Source organism: Morus notabilis, unplaced genomic scaffold, assembly GCF_000414095.1.
Source record: "Morus notabilis unplaced genomic scaffold, ASM41409v2 Scaffold352, whole genome shotgun sequence".
Taxonomy (NCBI): domain Eukaryota; kingdom Viridiplantae; phylum Streptophyta; class Magnoliopsida; order Rosales; family Moraceae; genus Morus; species Morus notabilis.
In genome coordinates, this window is record NW_010367325.1 from 339,394 (window position 1) to 363,442 (window position 24,049).

Below are 24,049 nucleotides of genomic sequence, written 5' to 3' on the forward strand. Positions count from 1 at the left end.
GGACCCAGGCCCAGGGTTAAATGAAGTGGGTCAGCGGATAGGAGTGGGAGGCCAGCTTGGGGAACCGGGAACAGACGGTTAGAGCGAAGGGGATATGAGGGGAGATCGTGGGAAGGGAGGGGTGATGAGCAACTTCTAGGGAGTCTGAGGATTACTCGAAAATCCTTCAATATCTTATTTTTCCTGTTTTCCTTGTTTTCCTTCTGTTAGTTCTTCTTCTTCTTCCATCTTGGATTTCGAGGCTAAATCTGAGCCTCGAGTGTAATTGCCATTGGAAAGTAATAAAAACGTTGAGTTTGGATTCAGAAAATATCACTTGGTTGCTTCGATCTTAGAAAAACTCCTAGGATCCCAACAGTAGGTCTTTGGGTCCATTGAGAGAAGGAATCTAGAAGTTGTTTTATTTATTTATTTAGGTAGTTAAAAGATAATATAGGAATTGGGCTTCTTTTTTAAAATAAGTTTAGCATTGATTCTTGGAGGATAGCTCGTCCTCACTAATATTGGACACAATTTTTGATCATCAATAAGAGAATCTTTTTGTGTGTGTGTGTGTGCTTTTTTTTTTTCTAAAGCATATCTTTATATTTTGTTTACTCTGTTTCAATTTTATGCTTTTTGAGGACATCTCATCCGTTCTTCTTCACAATTGAATTAATTAGAGTAAAAGGATTCTTTTAATAAAGAAGGCATATCCTTGTAGCCTTTACGATCATCATCATCGTCGTTGTCATCACAACCACCACCACCATCATTAAATGTTATTGTTGTTGTTGTTGTTGTCGTTATCATTATTTTGTTTTGTTTTTTGAAAACTTGACCTTGTACCCGAAACTTACTAATTTTGTGAGATCAAAGTGGCATTTAAATCTGGAAAGAAAAGAAAAATCTTAAACTTTATAGTCGAAGAGGCCGATAGGTTTTAGAGTATTAATTGTGGATTTTAATCCAGTACTGAAATCAATGTAGCGAGGAACCAAAGATTGTGCCCCATAACTGTTAGGAGTCAAAATCTTGGAATCATTGGTAATTTTCTAAATTTTAAGAGATACCAGACATCTGGCTGAAATGGTAGGATTACCCCTAAAGTGGGATATGAATGTGCCAATATGGTGAAACATTGTGACTTCTGCTCCTTTTCTGCTTATCAATGTTCTCTCATGCTACTGTTTGCTCATTATTTTGCTAATGGTTATTATATCTTAACTTCGGAGGATAGCTTATCCTCTACTGTTATATTGATTATCTATCTTGCATTTTTATACAATGTGTTCTTATGAGAGATTTTATTTCATTTAGTCAAATATTATTTTTATTATGTTTATTTTTCATATTCTTTTTTTTTTGAAGGTCTTATCTTCAAGTATGGATAGCGGTAGTAAATTGCTTTATCAGGATAATGCCATTTCAACAAGTAATCTGGGCGGACCTTTTGTGTATGGTTTCGTTGACCTTTTCAGCGGCTCTGGAGAGTCCTGGAATTGGGGTTTTGGATTGGATGAGAACAGTGTAATAAAGACTTCAGTTCCTGCCCGTACAGTGGATGGTCCAAAAACTAAAAATAAGGTTGAGGAAAAGCACCTTCAGAACTATGTGGGACCATTGGTTTTCCAAGAAACAAGAAAAGATTCATTACTTTCCCCTATGACCAAATTACGTACACTTGAAGAAGAGAGTGAAGAAGGTGATAAAAACTTATCTTCTTCTAATTCAAGTACATCATCAGTGGAGAAATCAGTTGGAAATAGTAGCACAGGTGGGGAAGAGGTAAGTAGTTTGGATTCATTCTTTATGTTCGAATGCTTTACTTAGGTCTATCTATTTTAGAATTCAATTCATGTATACTATCTGAACTTTTTTCTCTCTCCAAAATTAGTCCCTGTAGTCAATTTTGTCTCATAAGTAGTCCCTGAACTCAATAAGTCTCTCATAAATTGTCCATCTATTAAATTTTGGATAGAAACTGTTAACTTTGTCTCATAAAAGGTCCTTGAACTATCTTCTCTCTTTTTATGTTAAAAGTTGTACTAAATTTATTCCCTAAACCTAAAAAAAATGACAAAATGAGTTGGTGTACTAATAAATAGAACTAAAAAAACATTAAATATGAGAAGTTGTAGCAAATGTGTTAGTTTACCAATCTATCTCAAAAGCTTAAGCTGTTAGGAGGTGGGCCAACAATAGTTTTATACTTTAACACTCCCTCTCACGTGTGGGCTGGACAATGGGCAATTGATGTGAAAATTGCAAGTGCACAATGTCGCATATAAGTAATAAAGTAGTGAATAGAGTATCGTTCCCACGAGGATTGTGTTAACTTTAATTAAGTACCGAAATTGGTTAACTCTAAAATTATTTGAACAACCTAAAATAAAATAGAAAAATAGTAAGAGCAAAATACAAATAAAAACTCAAATAAATAAAACTAAAATAAATAAAAGACTCAAACAAATTAAAGAATAGGGCAATTGATTTCACCAAATCTAATCTTCTTTAATTCATTATTCTTACTAACATCGCCTATTATTTATGTGTTAGAACGAGTAACCCCAAATTATTTAATAGTCCTTCTGGGGATGCTATCAAATACATTCCTAGCATGTAAACCCACTATCTCTCGATGTGAATTCCACCACCCTAGAAATTCATTACGGTTTATGGTTCTCTTAATTGTTCACGCAAGTCATGTTACTATCGCTAGATATCGCATGCACCTTACAATTTCTCTCACAAGAAGCTATTCCTAAAACTCTCCTTCTGGGGTTTCAATCTAGGTCTCCAAAACAATTCAAATATTGGCCAGATAATTGAAAGCATTAAGCATAGAGAAAGAAATAACAACCATGAACAATAAATTCTTAGTGAATTAATTTATTGAAAGCAAAAATAAATGAAATGAAATTAAAATAGAATTGGTAATCTCATAGCCCTAGCAAAAGAAAATTAGAACATAATTGAAAAAGAAAACATAAAAACAATAATAATTAACATAAGAAATTCAGGAAAGAATAAAACTGTTTGGCGAATTCAAAGTTGAACTCCGTTCTTGAACGAATTCTCTTCTCCTTCGTAGAGTCGTCTTCTCTCATTCTTTTCTTAGCCAAAAGATCCTAGAAAATAACCCTAAAATCCTATTTATAGTGTTTGGAATCATAGTGGCATTTTTGTAAATTTTTGGAACTCAAATGAACTCAAGTCAGCAAAATTTTCGAAGTTGCGCTGCGGCCCTGGCCTGAAAAATAGCCTATCCACACAATGCTTTGAAGTAGAGCCGCGGCCCTACTATTTGGGCGCCGCGGCCCTGGGCGGAAAATTGCTTCATTGCATAATTTGGCGCCATGGCTCCATTGTACAAAGCCTAGGCTCTCTTCTCTCGGGTTTTTGTACTGCAAATGAACCATTTCAAGGCCTAAGCGCCATCTTTCAAGGCCGAGGCTCTCCAATCTTAATTTAGCTTAAAAAATTACTCTTAACACTCACCTACGAACTCCAAATGATGCTAATCTGTAAAATCAACTAAAAATACATAAATTAACTACTAAAAGCACTCTAAAACTAACAAAACACTCAATTAGAAGTATTAAAAGATAAGCACAAATCTAATGTATCAGCAATCGTGTGGGTAAATTAATTGGAAAGCTCAACACGTGAATATTTGAGCCCGAGATATATTAAAGACTCAACACATGATGATAATTTAAATGGGGATAAAGAGTGCAATTACAGGGGTTTGAACTCAGGACCTCTCGCTCTGATACCATGTTAGTTTACCAATCCATCCCAAAAGCTTAAGCTGTTAGGAGGTGGGCCAACAATAGTTTTATACTTTAACAAAATGTAGTCCCTAAACTAAAAAAAAAAGAGTGATTCTATAACATCCATTAAATTTCTAATAACCTGACATAAACAATAATATTTTTTATTTTTTTTGTTATAGTAAAATAGTGTTATACAATAATCCTAGGTTACACTTTGTTGTATTGTGGATTGTGGTTTGCAGTAGTTAATTACGTTTATTCTTTTTTTTTAGGGAACCTTGTTCCCTTAATTTGGTGTTGAAGGATTATAACGAATGGGTAAGATATGTATGAGTATTGTCTTCTTGGTTGAATTTTGAATGTGCTGGTTTCAACATTTTTTTTGAATTAAATTTGTTTTTAATTTTATTTTTTTATAGAAATTTGTATTTTACTAAGAGAATAAAAAAAAAAAAAATAAAGTGACAGATTAGAGATTAAAGAGTTAAAATGGGTATAATACAAAGATATTTATAAAAGTATACGTTTTTAAAGTGATTATTATTAGATAATAATGATATGGGAACATTTATTAATATGGTCGGGCAAATATAATCACTCAAAAAAAGTATCAAAGTTACATATGTGAATAAATAGATATAAAAAAGTTGTAGCAAAAAAAAAAAAAAACACTAATTTTAGTACTCTTTTTTATTTTAGGAACTAGACTTGGTACAACTTTTCACATTTATGTTTTCCATCTATTTATTTAAAAACTGAACTAATTTTGGAATTTTTTTTTAGTTTAAGGATTAAATTTAGTACAACTTTTAACATAGGGATTATTTTGAAAGAGAGAAGATAATTTAGGGACTATTAATGAGACAAAGTTAATGGTTTCCCCCTAAAATTTAACAGGGACCATTTATGAGATACTTTTTGAGTTCAAGGATTATTCATGAGACAAAATTGACTATAAGGACTGATTCTAGAGAGAGAAAAATGTTATGGGACTATTCATGGATTTAACTTTTTATTTTTTATATTGGTTCTTTGTATTAAGTTTTATGCATTGATATTGATAAATGGAAAGACCCATGCCAATTTTTTTCCCTCCAAATCTCTTCCTTTCATGTTTCCTCTCCTATTTTCTCTGTTTGTTTCTCTGTCTTGCTTGGATCATCTTTTTTATTATCAAAATGTGACATTCTTTGAGCATTTCATTCATTAATGCATATGTATACATATAACCGTAGTTTTTGGTACGTGTATGTGTGTGTATTTTTCTGGAAAGATGTGGGGGTAAAGGATTTAAAGCGTGCAAGGATCAAAATCTAAGAACTTAACCCTGAGGCTGATGTGCATAGAATTAGATAGGTTGAACTTGAGGGACAAACAAATAGTTGATGTAATAGCAGTTCCTTTATCTAATTAGTGGATGAAGTGAATAAACTTCTCACTCCGGAAAACTTATTTATTCTTGTTCTTAGTGAAAAAATACAAGCGGGTAGCTTATTTTTGTGGCAAAAAAAAAAAAAAAAAAAAAAAACTCTTTAGACACCTTTTTTGCTCCTCATAATTATTGATTTTCGATGGTCTTATAATTTTATTAAAAGCGTGTTCAAACACTAAATACTGTCCAACAGTAAAAGAAAAATTAAGAAACGAAGAGAGACAAGTCCCAAAATTTAACGTTGTTTAGTCAATTCAAACTTCATGACTTCATGGGACACTACTCAAAGTATTATCTTTTTTTTTTTTAAATAATAGATTGCCTTTAATGATAATTGTCAGTAGCGGTTACAAGAGGTTAAGGTATCCTCAAAATACAAGGAAAGCAGAGCAAAACAAAAATTCAATCAGATAAAACTAGGGATTCATGTTCCTATCACATCTTTCCAATTCAAAACAATCAAAGAAAACGGAGAACCCTTGAAAACTTCGTGTTACAAAGCCCATTAAGAAGCTAAAAATTTGGCTTTGTCAAAAATATCAGCAATATCCAAAGCCTTCTCGAAAACTGCACGTTTATACTTTGAGTGTTTTTTTACTCAAAGTATTCTCTTTAGTAGGCCAAACTCACAAATCATTGTCCATATCATTAAAGTATGAAGCTATTATTCACTTCTCATGTTGGTATATAGGAGTACTTTACACATTTTGGACTCCTAGGCTGAGTAGGGCTTCTCCAACTCGTAGAGTGTAGATTCCTGCAAAGAGAGGATTCGTAATGCCCAACAATAATGATGCATCAGTGTAATGATGCATACCACAATGCTATAGGATATATGTCCATGCATGTATATATGCATGAAGAATCATCTTTCAACAAGATGATGAATTATTTCACAAGGCTCTACAGTACAGATAGAAAATTGACCAACATGAAATTTTTATTTCGACATCTTCCATTTCATTTTGGTCTTCTGGCTAGTCTCATTTGAAAAATACTAATAAAGTTGGAGAGTATATCACAGCTATAAATATTTTTGTGCTCATAGGATTTTTCTCTCGTGGAGCATATTGAAGAGGATGATAAGGGAAGTGAATGTTCAAACTCGTTGTCCTCTGCATCCTTGTCTCATGAACGAGTACCCCAAACTTCTCAAAAGGATTTGATTATGGTAAATCCTATCACTTTTTTCTTCTTTTTCATGCATTTAGTAAAATTGTCTTAAATGTTGCTGTTAGGACATAAAACTAAAGTGCGTCTACTTGTTAATAGCTTAAGTTTTTTGGATGGATTCCTCATCAATCCTTTATCTTCATTTGTAACAAATTGTTGATAAATGAAGTCTGTTTGTTTCTTATGTATATACAAAAAAACTCCAAGCTTTTTGGGATGGATTTGTAATCTGAAATTGTATCATAGCATCAGTTCCTGGAAAACAGAAAACTTTTAGTACTGGATTCGACATACAAGATTTGCAAAGATTTGCCCTTTTCATTGACTGTCTTGAATTGGAATGATGTCATATTTTTATTTTCGTTTTAGTTTAGTTTTAGGTTTTTTTTTTCCCCTTCTCTCTTGAGGATGCCTCAGCCTCTTCGAACTTGATTTTGTCAATACAAAAGTGTTTTTTTTTTTCAAAAAAAAGGAAAAGGGCAGGAGTTCTTGGGTTCAAACTCATGTAATTGCACCATCTAATATTGTCATTGTTTCTTGGGCCTTTAATATGTTTTAGGTTTATAATTAAATATTCACATTTAGGGCTTTTTAGTCAATATTTAGCCACACTTTTGCTCATTGTCCGGCCTACATGTGAGGGGGAGTATTAGAATCTAAAGCTATTGTTGGCTCACTTCCTAATAGCTTAAGCTTTTGGGATAGATTGGTAATCTAACAGTTGCTTCCCTTGTTGTTAGGTTCATTTGCTTCGCCTTGCTTGCACTTCTAATGTAGCATTATCTAATGCTATGCAACAAATCTCAACCGAACTGTACAATTTGGGGGTATGGAATTTCACCTCGTCACGTCCATGTTTTTCCAAGATACGATGTTAGCTAGTCTAAAACCTCTAGATTTGATCTCAAGTTTTGTTTAGATTTTGATGTATGTTAATTTGGTTTACAGATCTTTTCAGAACAGGCTAAGGAGTTAGCTTCTGAAGCATCTACAGTTTTTAATAGAACATTTGATAATGCTTTCCGACAATATATGGTGTGCTTCCTGTTTTATAATCTTTTGTTATTTAACCTTGGTTTCTAGTTTTCATTATATTGTTAAATTTTGTAATTAATTTTATCCAGGTTTCATCAAAATTATCCGAGTTTTGGAAATACACTTCTGATATTGAAGGGCCACGTACATCTCTCCCAAACTCTCGGTATCTGAATGACTTTGAGGAATTACAGTCCCTTGGTAAAAGAAAATACACATTTAATTTTTCTTTTTGCTTTACATAGTTTTAGTCATCATCTCTGTCTCTCTCTGTATGTATATATCTGTACACTCAAGATATAAGCTAAATGATGAATAGATTTGATGAAACTAATTGATAATTGATGTGTGTGTATGTGTATCTGTGCTTGTGTGCGGTCACGTGTGTGTAAAGCTAATTTGTTTGATAGTTACTTACACTTTGTGCTAGTAGGTTTTCCTCGCAAAACAGAAAGGTAGCTTAGGCATTTTTTTTATGTGTTGGTATAATTTCCATAAATATTGAAAGTTGATGGTGGAAAAAAAAGGGTAGGAATTTAGTTAGGAAGAGCAAACTTCATAATGATGCTATGATGGTATTACACAATAATCCCAAACTGGGTCTTATATGCTTCGTTCCATGTTTAATAGCTGCAATGTACCTAGATCGCATTACTGTGTTGCAATGCTTTCACTCTGGGTTTTGCATCAATGTGAATGTCGGTGAAAACTACAGTGCCAGTCCTTTGTGTGTTTGTCACCAGGATAATTTGAATTTATAGCTCGTAACAGGCTGAAGTATACATAATTTGTTTCATCATAAAAAAGGTTATATATATATATATACACACACACACATACACATATATATATATATATATATTTAAAAGAAACAAGGAAATTTATTGATTGAGAAACAAAGAACATGGAGAAAAAGGAGGAAGAGTTTTCCTCAATACAAAGAGAATCAAACAAAATTAGAAACTTAGGCTTTATCTTCATTTTGTATTTTCTTTCGAGAAGGATTTGTCAATTGAGACTCAAATAAGGTAGTAGTTTTTACAATATATTGCCTCTACTTGTTTGCTATGGATAATAAATATGTACAATGGATATTGATACATGACCTATTATTAAATTGGTATCTTCAAGTTTTAAAAATATCTTTATGTTCTTATTTTGAGACGTGAAAATGTCCAAATTACCCTTTATCAATAAACTTGTTCTCTCTTATAAAGAAAATGTCAAATTACCCTTCAAATTAATTGATAGAAACTAAAAATTTCGCTTGGAATTAAGTTTTATAAAACATTTTTAGAGTATCAATAAAACTTTAACATTTTAAAATTTTGTTTTGAAATGTTTTAAAATGTTCGTGACCTGCATGGGCCATTAATTTAATTCAGTCATTTTTTCTCGTTTTTTTTCAAGGATATCTCATCCTTTTTCCTTGTAATTGATTTTCTATAAGTGAAATGGGTTTTTCTTCTAAGAAAAGAGTTTTAAAATATTAAAGTTTTATTTGTTTAGAATATTTTAAAATGTTTTATAAAACGCGAAATTTTCAGTTTCTAATTTATTAATTAGAAGAGTAACTTGAACACTTTATGTCCTAAAAAACGACCCTGGGGCAGCTAAAAGATGTTTTTTAAAACTAGATACTTATTTAATGTTATAAAAAAACATAGGATACCTTGATATAATAAAGTGTACTAAAATGATTTTCTCCCTCTTCGGAAATTTAGTTGATAGAATTAGGATATAGGTATAGTTGGGTATTTCTTGATATATACAGTGCTCATCTTAAAAGTTTTTTTTTTTTTTTTTTTTTTTTTTTTTTTTTTTTTTTGTGGAGGCTAACAAAGAGTTAAAGCTCCCTTAAAAAATAAAAAAAAATAAAAAAAAGAGAGTAAAAGCTCTTAGTATTGAAGGGACTTGAGCTTCAGTTTTGAAAAAGGCTGTTGTGGATCAGGGTGTAAAAGTGACAGGACTGTGTTAGATTTGTGGAAAAGATGTTGAAATGATGGATCGTTTGCTAGTTGCTCTTAGGGAGTAATAAGATAATTTGGTATATTTTCTTAACTTCTATTTAATTGGTTTGCACCACTTTAATGATGAAGAGGATGGCCAGTTGACTCGGAGGTTTTGTGTACATTGTTTTTGCTTTGAAATATATAATATTTGTTAGGATTTCATCTATATATGTGTGAGTGTGGTGTATTAAAACTTTAGAAGAAATTTTTTCAGCCTTTTCGTGTCTGGCTTTTTTTTAAGTGTTCGTGACGTGTTTTTTCTCCTCTTTGATGCTCCTTCCCACTTCCCCTTTACCATTTATAGATTCTATTTCCTCTTATGGCATAGAGGTTTTGTTTCATTCTGACATGAAATTTGAATTTTGTTTGATCTCAGAACTGGTTTGACTCTGCCTAAATTTGTACTTGGAATCTTAACATTTTATAACAGGTCATGGTGGTTTTGGCCACGTTGTGCTGTGTAAAAACAAAATAGATGGAAGACAGTATGCAGTGAAGAAAATTCGCCTCAAAGATAAAAGCCTGCCTCTTAATGACCGGATATTGAGGTATATTTGTATGTTATGCTGCAATCTATTGTGAAAATTAGGAGTAATTAGTCCACATTTTTTTTTTTTTCCAAAATAAAACACTCGAAGTTCTTACCTTGAGTTTTGTGGTCCTTTCAAGTTTTGTCATTTCAGTTAAATTACGTTGCTGTGTTTTATTTTTTATCTCTTTAATGGTTTTAAGACAACTTTCATGACCAACAATAAAAAAGTTAAAAGGAAAACAAAACATAAAACAATTACAATAATTAACTATTTATGTATGTCTATCCGTTCGTGGTCTAGTAAATAACTATAATCAGAATTCGTTGCCATACATTTTCCTTTTCGGTGGGGGTAAATTCTGTCGGAGTGCCATTACTGTCAAGAAACTTGCAATTTTAATAAGGAATGTGTGGATATTGTTTTTCAGATCTTCAAGGGTTTCTATAACCTTCATGCATATACTATTTTTGCTTTTGCTTCTGTTTTTATTTGCTTGTTTTTCATATTTAATTTTTTCCCCTTTCCTCTCTACTCTGTAATTTGGAGTAGTTGAGCTTGTTTTCTTTGATCAAATTTTCTCCCTTCAAGATATCGTTTGAATTTTGTTTATTACTGTTGGTGAGGTACTTAGGGAAGTAGCAACACTGTCACGTTTGCAGCATCAACATGTTGTCCGGTACTATCAGGTAATGTGGTTTCTTGTTTCTTTCACTGCTTCTGTTCCCCCCACCCCCCGTGGTTTCTTTCATTGCTGATTTTCTCCTTTAATATTCATGATCATGTTTTGTGGTTTTGACGAGATGCACATTTTCATGTGTTTTAATTTGTTTCATCATAAATGCATAACGACGAAATATATATATTTCTTAATTTTTGCTTAGTGTGATTTTAAACAATATTCTATCTCCTTGAGTTTTTGTTCTTTACTATAGTTCTAATAATTTTCAGAACTTCTAGGCGTGGTTTGAGACAGGAATTTCTGGTTCCTATGGTGACGCCATTTGGGGGTCAAGGACTGCAGGAGGCTCCAATTTCAGCTTCACCGGAACAAGCTCAGCAGATACCATTGGGCAAGACAACAAGCTTGAATCAACATATCTGTATATTCAGATGGAATATTGTCCGCGGTAAAACTTCTATTAGAGTTTATTTTCTGATTTCTCATGGAATAATAATTGCAAGTGTACAACCAAAGAAAGGTTATTTTACTCCCATATAGAATACTGCCGCTTCATGAAAGGATGTTTTTGGAATATTTATTGTCCTTAAACTTGTACGACCATGACAATTAAAAGTTTATTCTTAATTAGGTCTTGCCTCCAGAACATTAAATTACAGAGTTGAGTTTATTTTATTTTATTTTATTTTTTATTTTTTTATACAGCGAACACTTCTTTAATTTTCTTCCCTTTCTTGTTTTATTATCGACGAAAGGGTCATTAAAAAAAAAAAGGGCTTGCCTCCATAACCTTGAATTACAGTTTAGTGTTCCTTATTTTTATTTTATTTTTAAAAACTATCAGTTTTGGAGAGAATAAGCAATCTTTATTATTCTTATTCAACGTATCAAAGAGTACATGAACATATATATAGTAAAGAATTCCTACGCTACTAACAAGATTTGAAAACTAAACTATAAGATAAGTTAAGATAAACTAATCCTCCTAACAGATAAGATAAACTATAAGATTTGAAAAGTAATTCAAATCTTTTACTAAAAGATAATACTCCTAATAGTTATCCCTAATAAATAGGAGATAAAAGATCTATCATAATCGACAGCCCCCCCCCCCCCCCCCCCCCCCCCCCCCCCCCCCCCCCCCCCCCCCCCTCAAGTTGGTGCATAGATGTTCAACATGCCCAACTTGCTTGTGAGAAACTCGAAATTCGATCTAAAGAGTCCCTTGGTGAGAATATCAGCTATCTGTTGTGTTGAAACACAGATAGTTCCAGCCTCCAGCTTCTCTTTTATAAAGTGACGATCGATCGCAACATGCTTAGTTCTATCATGCTGCACAGGATTGTGGGCAATACTAATTGCAGCTTTGTTGTCGCAATACAACTTCATTGGCATCTCAACTGATCTCCCAAGCTCGTCAAGAATCCGTTTAATCCACAACATCTCACACACTCCATGTGCCATAGCTCGGTATTCAGCTTCTACACTACTCCGGGCAACTACATTTGCTTTGCTCCTCCATGTGACTAAATTGCCCCATACAAAAGTGCAATAACCAGATGTAGACCTCCTGTCTGTAATGGAACATGCCCAGTCTGCATCAGTGTAAAGTTCAATCGTCTTCCCGTCCCCTTTCTTGAAATATAGTCCTTTTCCCGGTGTGCCTTTTAGGTATCTTAAAATCCGATATACTCCTTCAAGATGTTCTTTACAAGGATAGTGCATGAACTGACTCACAACACTTACTGCAAAGGCTATGTCAGGTCGGGTGTGCGATAAATAAATCAGCTTTCCCACTAATTTCTGGTACCGAGCTGTATCAACCGGTGCTCCATCCTTGCAATCTCCTAGTTTTTGGTTCGGATCTATGGGAGTATCTGTAGGCCTGCATCGTTCCGGTCTCATTGAGAAGATCCAGCACATATTTTCTTTGCGAGATAGCAATTCCTTTCCTTGATCTTGCAACCTCCATTCCTAGAATGTATTTCAAGGTTCCCAAGTCTTTGATCTCGAATTCTGAGGCCAATCTTTTCTTTAATTGTTCCATCTCTGCTACATCATCACCGGTGAGAATAATATCATCTACATACACTATTAAGACCGCCACCTTAACATCATTGGAGTGTTTCATAAACATGGTGTGATCACTCTGAGCTTGGACATATCCCTGATTCTTCACTGAATGAGTAAATTTTTCAAACCAGGCTCTCGGAGATTGCTTGAGCCCGTATAAGGAGTTTTTTAGTCTGCAAACTTTGGAGTTAAACTTCTCTTCAAATCCAGGTGGAGAGGCCATGTACACTTCTTCCTCCAAGTCTCCATTCAAGAACGCATTCTTTACATCTAACTGCTGAAGAGGCCAATCAAGGTTTGTTGCAATTGAGAGAAGTACCCTCATTGTATTTAACTTGGCTACCGGGGCGAAGGTCTCAAGATAGTCAATGCCATAGGTTTGTGTAAAACCTTTGGCCACCAAGCGAGCCTTGTATCGTTCAAGGGATCCATCCGAGTTATATTTTACTGTAAAGACCCACTTGTAGCCCACAGTCTTTTTTTCCCGTGGCAGATCCGTTACTTCCCATGTTTGATTCTTCTCTAGAGCGCTCATCTCCTCATAGACAGCCTTCCTACACTCGGGAACCTGTAAAGCTTCCTGTACACTCTTTGGAATTTCCACAGAAGAAAGTCGTGAAGTAAAGGCTAAGAAATTAGGGGACAATTTTTCATAAGAAATATGGTTGGACATGGGATGCCTAGTGCAGGAACGAATGCCCTTCCGGGCAGCAATAGGGACATCAAGATCATCACAAGACTCAGAATTAGATTGAACGTTTGGAACGGACTCAGTTTGATTTTTACTTGGAATTATGGACTGTTTAGGTTCCTCCCTTGGTTCGGATTCATGGTTGTGAAGAGAGATAGGACCTTTTTCCTTTGAACATTTTCTCCTTGAATAGGTTAGTATGTTGGTACTTGTTTTGGTCCCATTCCTTTCACCAATGAGATTTAGTTTGGGTGATGGCACAAGAGATGTTTGGTCTGAGCTTCTAATATTTTCAACATTTGTTTTCTTTACAGCCTGATCTTGGTCAGGAATTTCTAGTACAAATTCGGATTCTAAAGTCTGGTTTTCGAAGGTATTTTCTTTATTTTCTTTATCCGGATTTGTACCAAATTTTGTAATAGTAGTTTCTAAATCCAAGTTTGAATCCAAGTTTATTTAGAAAACATCAAGAGCATCATCATCCACATCTTCCCTTCCCCCCCTGAAGATGGTATTCAAAGAAAGATTTAGAGGATGTTTGGTAGAGGGATTTGTTCCCTGATTCGAATCATGATTCGTGATTCGCTACAGTTTTTTCTCTCACAAAAAATACACGTAAATCGAAAATGGTTCGAATCACATGGTTTGAATCCTCCAACCAAACGTCCTCATTTTCAAAAATGGTTACATCCATGGTTATAAACATTTTTTTTTTTTAAAATAGGATCATAACATTTATATCCTTTTTGAGTGGGGGCATATCCTACAAAGACACTTTCTAGCCCTAGGATCAAGTTTCCCTCAGTTATTATCATGATTATGTGTAAACACAATACATCCAAAAATTTTCGAAGGAAGTGTAGAGGTAAGCCGAGACGTATGGTAATTAGTTTTAAAAACATTTAAGGGTATTTGAAAACTTAGAACCCTAGAAGGCATCCAGTTTATTAGATAAGTGGCTGTCAAAATGGCTTCCCCCCAAAGATACTTAGGGACGTTATTTTTAAACAGTAAGGCCCGCCCTTGCAACTCCTAAAAGATGTTGATTTTTTCATTCCACCACACCATTCTGTTGCGGAGTATCATTACAAGAGCTCTGATGAACAATACCTTTTTCCAAGAAAAAAGATCCCAAGATCTTATTGAAATATTCTTTCCCACTATCCGTTCGTAAAATTTGAATTTTTGTTTGAAACTGAGTTAAAACCATGGTGTAAAAATTTTTAAAAACATTTTCAACTTCAGACTTCTCTCTCAACAAGTATACCCAGCTTACCCTAGTGTGATCATCTATGAACGTGACAAATCATTTTTTTCCTGAGGGTGTAAAAATCCTAGAAGGTCCCTAAACATCACTATGGATAAGCACAAAAGGTTGGTAGGGTTGTAAGGGAAAAATAGAACGGTGATGCTTAGCCAATTCACAAACCTCACATTGAAAAAAAGATGGATTTTTATTTCTAAACAAATCTGGAAACAAACTTTTTAAATAATAGAAATTTGGGTGGCCTAGTCTATAGTGCCATAACATTATGTCTTTATCACTAGTAATAGAAACAGTCCCATAACATGTACTTTGTGCTAGCCTTTGTGAACTTGATCCATCTTCAAAGAAATAAAGTCCTCCAATCTTTCTAGCACTGCCAATCATCCTCCCCGTGGTTAGTTCCTGAAACTCACAATAAGATTCAAAGAAGTTAACTTGGCACTTAGGGTCACTGGTTATTTTACTGATGGACAATAAGTTAAATGAAAGATTAGGAACATGAAGAACATTGTGGAGAGTAAGAGAAGGAGAGATAACAATTGACCCTGTTCCAGCTATCACTGATAATGCCCCGTTGGCAATTTTAATTTTCTTATTACCTGCACAAGGTTATAATATGAAAATAATTTTGAAGAACCGGTCATATGATCGGTTGCACCTGAGTCAATAATCCATGAATGAGATGGATTAAATTTTTCACAAGAAAAGGCTGTAGTAAGGTAGTTACCCTTTTGGGCCAAGGTGCAGGAAGAGTTTACTGAGAACTGTGGAGATTGAAAAAGCTTGTATAGGTGGTTTAGTTGTTCCTTGGTGAAGGGAGATGCCTCTGAGGTAATTTGCTGCCCTTGAGAGTCTTCATTCACGGTTTGTAAGGCTCTACTTTCTCCTCCATTTCTCTTCTTTTGGCTTTGAGGTGGTTTTTCATGGAGTTTCCAGCAAGTCTCTTTGGTATGCCACGGTTTTTTGCAATGGTCACACCAGGGTTTCTTCCTCTTTTCTCCATCTGCATCACTCCCTCTTGACACCAAAGTCGAACTTTCAATCTCAAGGCTGTTTTTAGGTTCAAAAGTCTTCAACATCACTTTGCGCCTGGTTTCCTCTCTCCTTACTTCAGAGAAAACTTCCTTGATGGAGGGCAGTGGTTTCCTTCCTAGAATCTGGCCTCGTACTTCATCTAATTCATGATTAAGACCTGCAAAAAATATAGACTCAATCATTCTCCTTTCCTTTCTTATGGCAAACACTGTTAGTTGGACAATCCCATTCATCTTCATAGCAAAGATCCAATTCCTGCCAAAGTGGTACAATCTCATTGTAATAAGACGTAACGTCACGAACTCCTTGTTTGGACTTCCAAAGTTTCGTTTTCAATTCGAAAATTTGGAATGAATTTTCCACGTCTGAATACATGTCACGAACTGCTTCCCAGACATCTTTGGCCGTGGGCAGAAATAAATGCGGCTTTCCAATGGCTGGTTCCATGGAGTTGATGAGCCACGCAATCGTCAAAGAGTTCTCTAACCTCCATGCTTTCAGGTTTGGGTCCCCTGCTGTTGGTTACTTCACTTCGCCGGTTAAATAGCCAAGTTTTCCTTTGCAGTCAATGGCCAGCTTAATGGACTGAGCCCCCTCTAGGTAATTGCTGCCATTCAGTTTATGGACAATCAATTGAAGGGAAAGGTTTGATGAGAGGTACTCTACTTTGCTGGTTGATACTGTGGTTGATACTGTGGATTCTAATCGGGTCCTTTCGGTGGTATAGGATGAGTCTCCACCGGAGGAAGAGGTATTCTTTCTAGTCATTGCCCTTTTGTAATTCATAGGGAGTTTTAGGTTTTGAGCCGTGTGTCTGATACCATATCAGTTTTGGAGAGAATAATCAATCATTATTATTCTTATTCAACGTATCAAAGAGTATATGAACATATATTTAGTAAAGAATCCCCTACGCTACCAACAAGATTTAAAAACTAAACTATAAGATAAGTTGAGATAAACTAATCCTCCTAACAGATAAAAAAACTATAAGATTTAAAAATGAATTCAAATCTTTTACTAAAAGATAATACTCCTAATAGTTATCCTTAATAAATAGGAGATAAAAGATCTATCATAATCGGCAAAAACAAACAAAAAATTGTCTGTTTTCTTAAATAAAAGAAGTCTGTACATCAGATGTCATAGTCTTTCAAACAAACAATGAAGCCATTCATCTGTCATTTCTGCACTATACCAGCTATTGAATTGGCAACAATTCTAATTTTTAATTTAATGTAATGTTGTTTTTTGTGTGTTTGTTATTTCCGAGATCTAAATTTTTGTGTGTTTGTTATTTTCGAGATCTAAGCATGAGACTTCTCCTGATTAATGTTTTTATGTTGATAAAATCTTTTCCTACAATTATTTTCCGCTGTGTTTCTTATATTTCACTTTTCTTGGAAGGACTCTACGCCAGGTTTTTGATCCATACAGCCATTTTGACAAAGAATTAGCATGGCATTTTTTCCGTCAAATTGTTGAAGGCTTGGCACACATACATGGACAAGGAATCATCCACCGCGACTTAACACCAAATAATATATTCTTTGATGCTCGCAATGACATTAAAATTGGGGATTTTGGTCTCGGTAAGATCCATACATATATATATATATGTGTGTGCGCGCGCGCGTGCTTGTGTGTGTAATAACGGAGACTGACATCACTTTTCCTTCATGGAAACTGAATTTTAGAGGGGTGTTATCTTATGATTGGTTGAGTAAAAAACCCTATATTAGATCAGCATGTCAACATGTGTCAAATTTCATACATACTCGAACTCAACATGTGTTTTGTTTGGCATATCATTCTTTACAATAAAATCCTGTAGAAAGGAGCCGATTAGGTTATTTAAATTAGGATAGTGTTATTTTTGTAAATTAGGATTTCTGATTTAGTTTCCTAATAAATAGGATCAGTTATTGAATTGATTGATTCATAATTTAGTTACTTTCCTAGTTTGTTGAGATTCCTAATTTGGTGGGATTCTCCGTTTACGTTCCTAGAATAAGTGGACTGGGATGCCGGCCAATCAAGTATAAATATTAGGGCTGTATTTCCTTTGGTTAATAAGAATTTCTCTTCACCAAAATTCTCATGGTATCAGAGCCGAATTCAAAACCCTAATCCACTCTATCATCAATCTCTCATCATGACCAAATACGGCATGAATACCCAAACCAGTTCCTCGGAAGTCCAGTCAAGACTCGAGCAAAATTCTCTAGCCGTCAACGCTGATAATCCCTCAGCCAATATCATCGAAAACTCACCTCTTCCTGTTACCAGTCACAAACTCAGTGGCCACAATTTCCTTCAGTGGTCACAATCCGTCCTCATATATGTATCTGGCAGAGGAAAAGATGAGTATCTCACCGGTGAGGTCCCTGTTCCAGCGGCAACAGATCCCAAGTATCGGACGTGGAAAACAGAAAATCACATGGTTATGTCATGGCTAATAAACTCCATGACCACCGAAGTTGGAGAGAATTTCCTTCTCTACAAAACAGCCAAGGAAATTTAGGATGCGGCACGTGAAACCTACTCCAGTTCTGAAAATACCTCAGAACTTTTTGAAATTGAAACTCGACTTCATGATATGCGACAAGGGGAGATGACAATCACTCAATATTTCAACACAATAACCCGGTACTGGCAGCACCTTGATATGTTTGAAATATATCCCTGGAAATGTCCTGATGATGCAGCTTTATACAAAAAGATTGTTGATCAAAAGAGAACATTCAAATTTCTCCTTGGTCTCAACAAGGATCTGGACGAAGTAAGGGGGAGAATCATGGGAAGCAGGCCACTGCCTTCCATTCGAGAGGCATTTGCTGAAGTCAGAAGAGAAGAAAGCAGGAAGAAACTAATGATGATAGAAAATATGAGCACCCCGGTTGCTGAAGGTTCGGCCTTATATACACACAACTCATCTCAGGATAACAGGCAAAGAAGAGGAAGACCATGGTGCGACCATTGCAAGAAGCCTGGTCACACCAGAGAAAATTGCTGGAAAATACATGGGAAGCCCACTGATTGGAAGCCTAACTGTGCTCGCCAGGACCGGGACAGCCGCGCAAATGCTGTCACCACTTCAGACAACCCCAGCACCACTCCTGAAATCAGTACGTTCACCAGGGAGCAGATTGAGGTACTGCAGAAGCTACTCGGACAGGTATCAGGTCCTTCTCAGTCCACATCACCCACTGCTGAACAACATACCAGCATGGTAGTACATCAAGGTACATTTTCCTTTGCTCATATTGCGAAAACCAGGAAATTAAGACCATGGATAATTGATTCTGGGGCTTCGGATCACATGACTGGAGATATTAATGTCTTCCACAAGTTCAGTGCATATTCTAGTCCTAGCACAGTACGAATAGCCGATGGATCACATTCAAACGTGGCAGGAATCGGATCCATCAAATTGACAAAGGATCTCCTTCTCTCATCTGTCCTTTATGTTCCAAAATTAGATTGCAATCTAATTTCTATTAGTAAACTCACCCGTGACTTGAACTGTGTGACTAAATTCTATCCAAATCTTTGTGAATTTCAGGCAACGGATTCGGGGAAGGTGATTGGCAGTGCTGAAATGTGTGGTGGTCTCTACTTGCTCAAACGGAACCCTCCTCCACATGGACAAGTTCATTCAAGTTGTTTTTTTGAGTCTGTTTCCAATTCTGTTTCTGTTTCAAATGAGAATCAAGTTATGTTATGGCACTTTCGCCTTGGTCATCCAAATTTTGTGTACCTTGAAAAATTGTTCCCTCATTTATTCATCAATAAAAATTCCAAGTTTTTTCATTGTGAAATATGTCAACTTGCAAAGCACACTCGGCATGTCTATCCTAGTATTCAATATAAGCCTTCACATCCATTCTCCATAATTCACAGTGACATTTGGGGACCCTCACGAGTGAAAAATATTAATGGGGCTCGTTGGTTCATATCTTTCATAGATGATCATACTTGAACCGCTTGGACATTTTTAATGAAAGAAAAATCTGAAACAGGGGAAATCTTCAAGTCCTTTTATTCTATGATTCACACCCAATTCAAAAGCAAAATTCAGGTTCTTAAGACCGATAATGGCAGGGAATACTTTACATCAGTTTTGGGTTCCTATCTCTTGGAACAAGGAATTATCCATGTGAGTTCTTGTGTTGACACCCCTCAACAAAATGGGGTAGCCGAGAGGAAAAACAGACACTTACTTGAGGTAGCTAGATCACTCATGTTTACCAACCATGTACCTAAACACTTATGGGGGGAAGCCATTCTTACTGCCATATATCTTATCAATTGGATGCCGAGTCGAGTGCTACAATTTCAGAGACCCCGCCAAGTCCTACTACAAGCCTTTCCTCATGCCAAATCCTTTACTTCCGATCTCCCACTTAGAATCTTTGGTTGTTCCTCATTTGTTCACATACACCAACAACATCGAACCAAACTTGATCCCAAATCATTAAAATGCATTTTCCTAGGATATTCCTCTCATCAAAAGGGGTACAAGTGCTACTCACCTGTCACTAGAAAGACATACAATTCCATGGATGTCACATTCTTTGAACACCAATCTTATTTTCCCAAACCTGCAATTCAGGGGGAGAATTCGAGGGAATTTCAGCTTTGGGACATCCTTCGAGACACTCAATCCATGTACATTTCACCCCAAAGTGTCAGTCCAGCCTCCTTACCCTCTTCCGAGTCCTCAAATCCAAGTCTCAACTCCTCTTCCGAGTCCTCAAATCCGAGTCTCAGATCCACATCAGGTCCACTATCCGAGTCTCAGTTCCATGAGCCATCCAACTTCCCGAATCACACCACTCAGAATGATCTAACCGAGTCCACCCAACCTCAACTTGGTACAAATTGTTAGGAACTCCGTGTCTATTCTGGGAGGAGATGACCTACTGAGCACTTAGAGAACATCACTCAAGTCCGAGACTGTCAAGAACCTAAACCGGACCCTCCTGCTTCAGAATCTCACAAAGGTATGTATTCTTCAACCCGTGAGCCTCCTGTTCCTTTTATTGATGATTCTGCCTTGCCTGTTGCTGAAAGAAAGGGTGTCCGAGTATGTACAAACCACCCTATTAGGAGATATGTGGCATATGGAAAATTGCTGCCATCATATAAAGCATTTATTTCAGCTCTTGATAGTGTACAGATTCCTAATTCCATTCAGGAAGCTTTGAAAGATCCAGCATGGAAGCAGGCTGTCGAGGAAGAAATCAGAGCCCTAAAAAGCAATGAAACCTGGACTCTTGCAGAGTTACCTCAAGGGAAGAAGCCTGTGGGTTGCAAGTGGATATTTACTGTTAAGTATAAAGCAGATGGAAGTATTGAGAGGTTCAAAGCCAGGCTGGTCGCAAAGGGATTCACTCAATCATATGGAATTGATTATCAGGAAACGTTCGTACCTGTTGCCAAGTTGAACACGGTTCGTGTATTGTTGTCACTAGCAGTAAATAAAGACTGGCCTTTGCACCAGCTAGATGTCAAGAATGCTTTTCTGAATGGGGATCTTGCAGAGGATGTTTACATGGAAATACCACCAGCCCTAGAAAACCCTTCAAACAGCCGTCAAGTGTGCAAGCTGAAAAAGTCATTGTATGGCCTAAAGCAGTCACCTCGTGCCTGGTTTGATAGGTTTGCCAAAACAGTGGTCACAAATGGGTACAGTCAATGCCAGGCCGATCACACTCTATTTATGAAATTCTCACCAAGAGGCAGGATTGCTATTCTCATCGTTTACGTTGATGACATCATTTCAACAGGAGACGACTCAGAGGAAATTATCAAACTCAAAAGCTTACTTGCTACTTAGTTTGAAATTAAAGACCTTGGTACTCTAAGATACTTTCTAGGCATGGAGGTTGCTCGGTCTAAGGCAGGGATTGTTATATCCCAACGAAAGTACATCTTAGATTTGCTAACAGAGATTGGCATGCTTGGGTGTAAACCTGCAGAGACGCCTATGGACCCCAACCTGAAGTTAAGGAAAGATGAGGAAAGTGTTCCGGTGGATAAAGGACAGTATCAAAGGCTAGTGGGCAAGTTGATTTATCTATCACACACGATACCAGACATTGCATTCTCAGTGAGCGTGGTTAGCCAACACATGAACAATCCAAATGAGGAACACTTAGAGGCTGTGAATCGAATTCTTAGATACCTAAAGATGACACCAGGCCACGGTTTACTCTTCAAAAGGTGTGAAAGCCGTAAGATAGAGGTTTACACAGATGCTAGCTGGGCTGGAGAACTAACTGAAAGGAGATCCACAAGTGGTTATTGCTCCTTTGTTTGGGGCAATCTTGTTACTTGGAGAAGCAAAAAGCAATCAGTGGTGTCAAGAAGCAGTGCAGAGTCAGAATATCGTGCTCTTGCTTTGGGCATCTGCAAAGGAATGTGGCTTCAAAGATTACTAAGGGAGTTGAGAATTGATTGTAAGGACCAGATTAAAATGCTTAGTGACAGCCAAGCCGCCATCAGCATTGCTAAAAATCCAGTACACCACGACAGGACCAAGCATGTGGAGATTGATTGGCACTTCATCTCAGAGAAGATCAACAATGGAATAGTTCAACTCAACTACATCCCTACACAATTGCAGCTGGCTGACGTTCTCACCAAAGCCCTTCCAAGAAGAAGTTTCGATGAATTCAACTCCAAGCTAGGATTGTATAACATATACAACCCAACTTGAGGGGGAGTGTAGAAAGGAGCCGATTCGGTTATATAAATTAGGATAGTGTTATTTTTGTAAATTAGGATTTCTGATTTAGTTTCCTAATAAATAGGATCAGTTATTGAATTGATTGATTCATAATTTAGTTACTTTCCTAGTTTGTTGAAATTCCTAATTTTGTGGGATTCTCCGTTTACTTTCCTAGAATAAGTGGACTGGGATGCCGGCCACTCAAGTATAAATATTAGGGCTGTATTTCCTTTGGTTAATAAGAATTTCTCTTCACCAAAATTCTCATTTAACAGCTTAAGCTTTTGGGATGGATTGGTAAACTAACATGGTATCAGAGCGGGAGGTCTTGAGTTCAAACCCCATTTATTAACCTTTTTTTTTTTTTTTAATAAGAAACAAAGGAACTTCAGTGAATAAAAATATATTACAAAAGAAGTTTCAGGAGGACGAAAATCCATCAAAAACAAAAAATAAAGACAAAAATCAAAAGACTGATAGCATCATAATACACGATTGGGCTTAATTACAAGTACTAATAAACTTATATGAGTATGAAACGAGTAAAAGAGGTGAATTTAGTTCAACTTTCAATTTCCTCTAGTGATTATTCAAGAGCTTAAAATTAATTTCTCGCAAGTCTTATATGTATTTGCATATAGTGGAGGCTCAATATTTTGTCAACGGGCACTATGGCAAAAATGAGATATATGTATATATTTTGTTATTAGATAGGGATATAGTTATAAATTTAATTATTGAATGGGGCACAAATAGAAATTTTCTTATAATACAAGGGCACAACTAAAATTTTCCCCAAAAATTAGGTGCACACATTAAAATTTCAGAAGTTGACAACATGCCCCCACTCAACTATGAGTGGCTTCACCAGTGTTGGCATATGAGTCTTTAACTGCTTCCCATCTTTTGTAGGGAAAAATCAAGTGATATCAATTCATTGCTTCATGTTATGCAAAACTTTTGGTTGACCGTTGGCTAAACTTCTATTTTATTTTTCTTCGTTTCTTTCCTCTTCTTTTTTGTTAATTTCAGCCAAGTTTTTGAAGTTAGAGCAGTTGGAACAAGATCTGAGTTATCCTGCAGAGACAACCGGAGTTTCTGTTGATGGTACTGGTCAAGTTGGTACCTATTTTTATACAGCACCTGAAATTGAGCAAGGATGGCCAAAGATTGATGAAAAGGTGAATGTTTCTTTGAATTTTTTTTATGCTTTTGTTTCGCCCACCAGGATGGCATGTGCTCCATCTTTTGATGTCTTATAATTTGCTTATTCAAAAGTGGCACATAAATATTTGGAGAATGGGACTTGCAGGCTGATATGTACAGCTTAGGAATTGTTTTCTTTGAGCTATGGCACCCCTTTGGAACTGCAATGGAAAGACACGTTGTCCTATCTGATTTGAAACAGAAAGGAGAGCTGCCATCTGCGTGGGTTGCTGAATTTCCAGAACAGGCGTCTTTGTTGCGACGCTTAATGTCTCCAAGTCCCTCTGACCGTCCTTCTGCTGCAGAGCTCCTGCACCATGCATTCCCTCCACGGATGGAATCTGAGTTGTTAGACAGTAAGTGATATGGAGCTTTTACTTACTATAACTTGGAACAGCAACATTAACTTGGCTTCACCA

The 24,049-nt window shown here is 36.1% G+C and overlaps 1 protein-coding gene across 2 annotated transcripts in view; it reads left to right on the forward strand.

The window, feature by feature from the left end:
• LOC21399154 (eIF-2-alpha kinase GCN2) overlaps nt 1-24,049 on the forward strand; it is a 56,643-nt gene that overhangs the window by 13,647 nt on the left and 18,947 nt on the right. For both annotated transcript variants that reach the window (XM_024174916.1, XM_024174917.1), the window contains exons 6-16: nt 1,351-1,767; nt 6,239-6,361; nt 7,104-7,190; nt 7,312-7,398; nt 7,488-7,599; nt 9,841-9,958; nt 10,575-10,629; nt 10,901-11,070; nt 17,096-17,280; nt 23,457-23,605; nt 23,737-23,986. In XM_024174916.1, the coding sequence (XP_024030684.1) occupies nt 1,351-1,767; nt 6,239-6,361; nt 7,104-7,190; nt 7,312-7,398; nt 7,488-7,599; nt 9,841-9,958; nt 10,575-10,629; nt 10,901-11,070; nt 17,096-17,280; nt 23,457-23,605; nt 23,737-23,986 (1,753 nt within the window). The remainder of the gene's footprint in view (nt 1-1,350; nt 1,768-6,238; nt 6,362-7,103; nt 7,191-7,311; nt 7,399-7,487; nt 7,600-9,840; nt 9,959-10,574; nt 10,630-10,900; nt 11,071-17,095; nt 17,281-23,456; nt 23,606-23,736; nt 23,987-24,049) is intronic.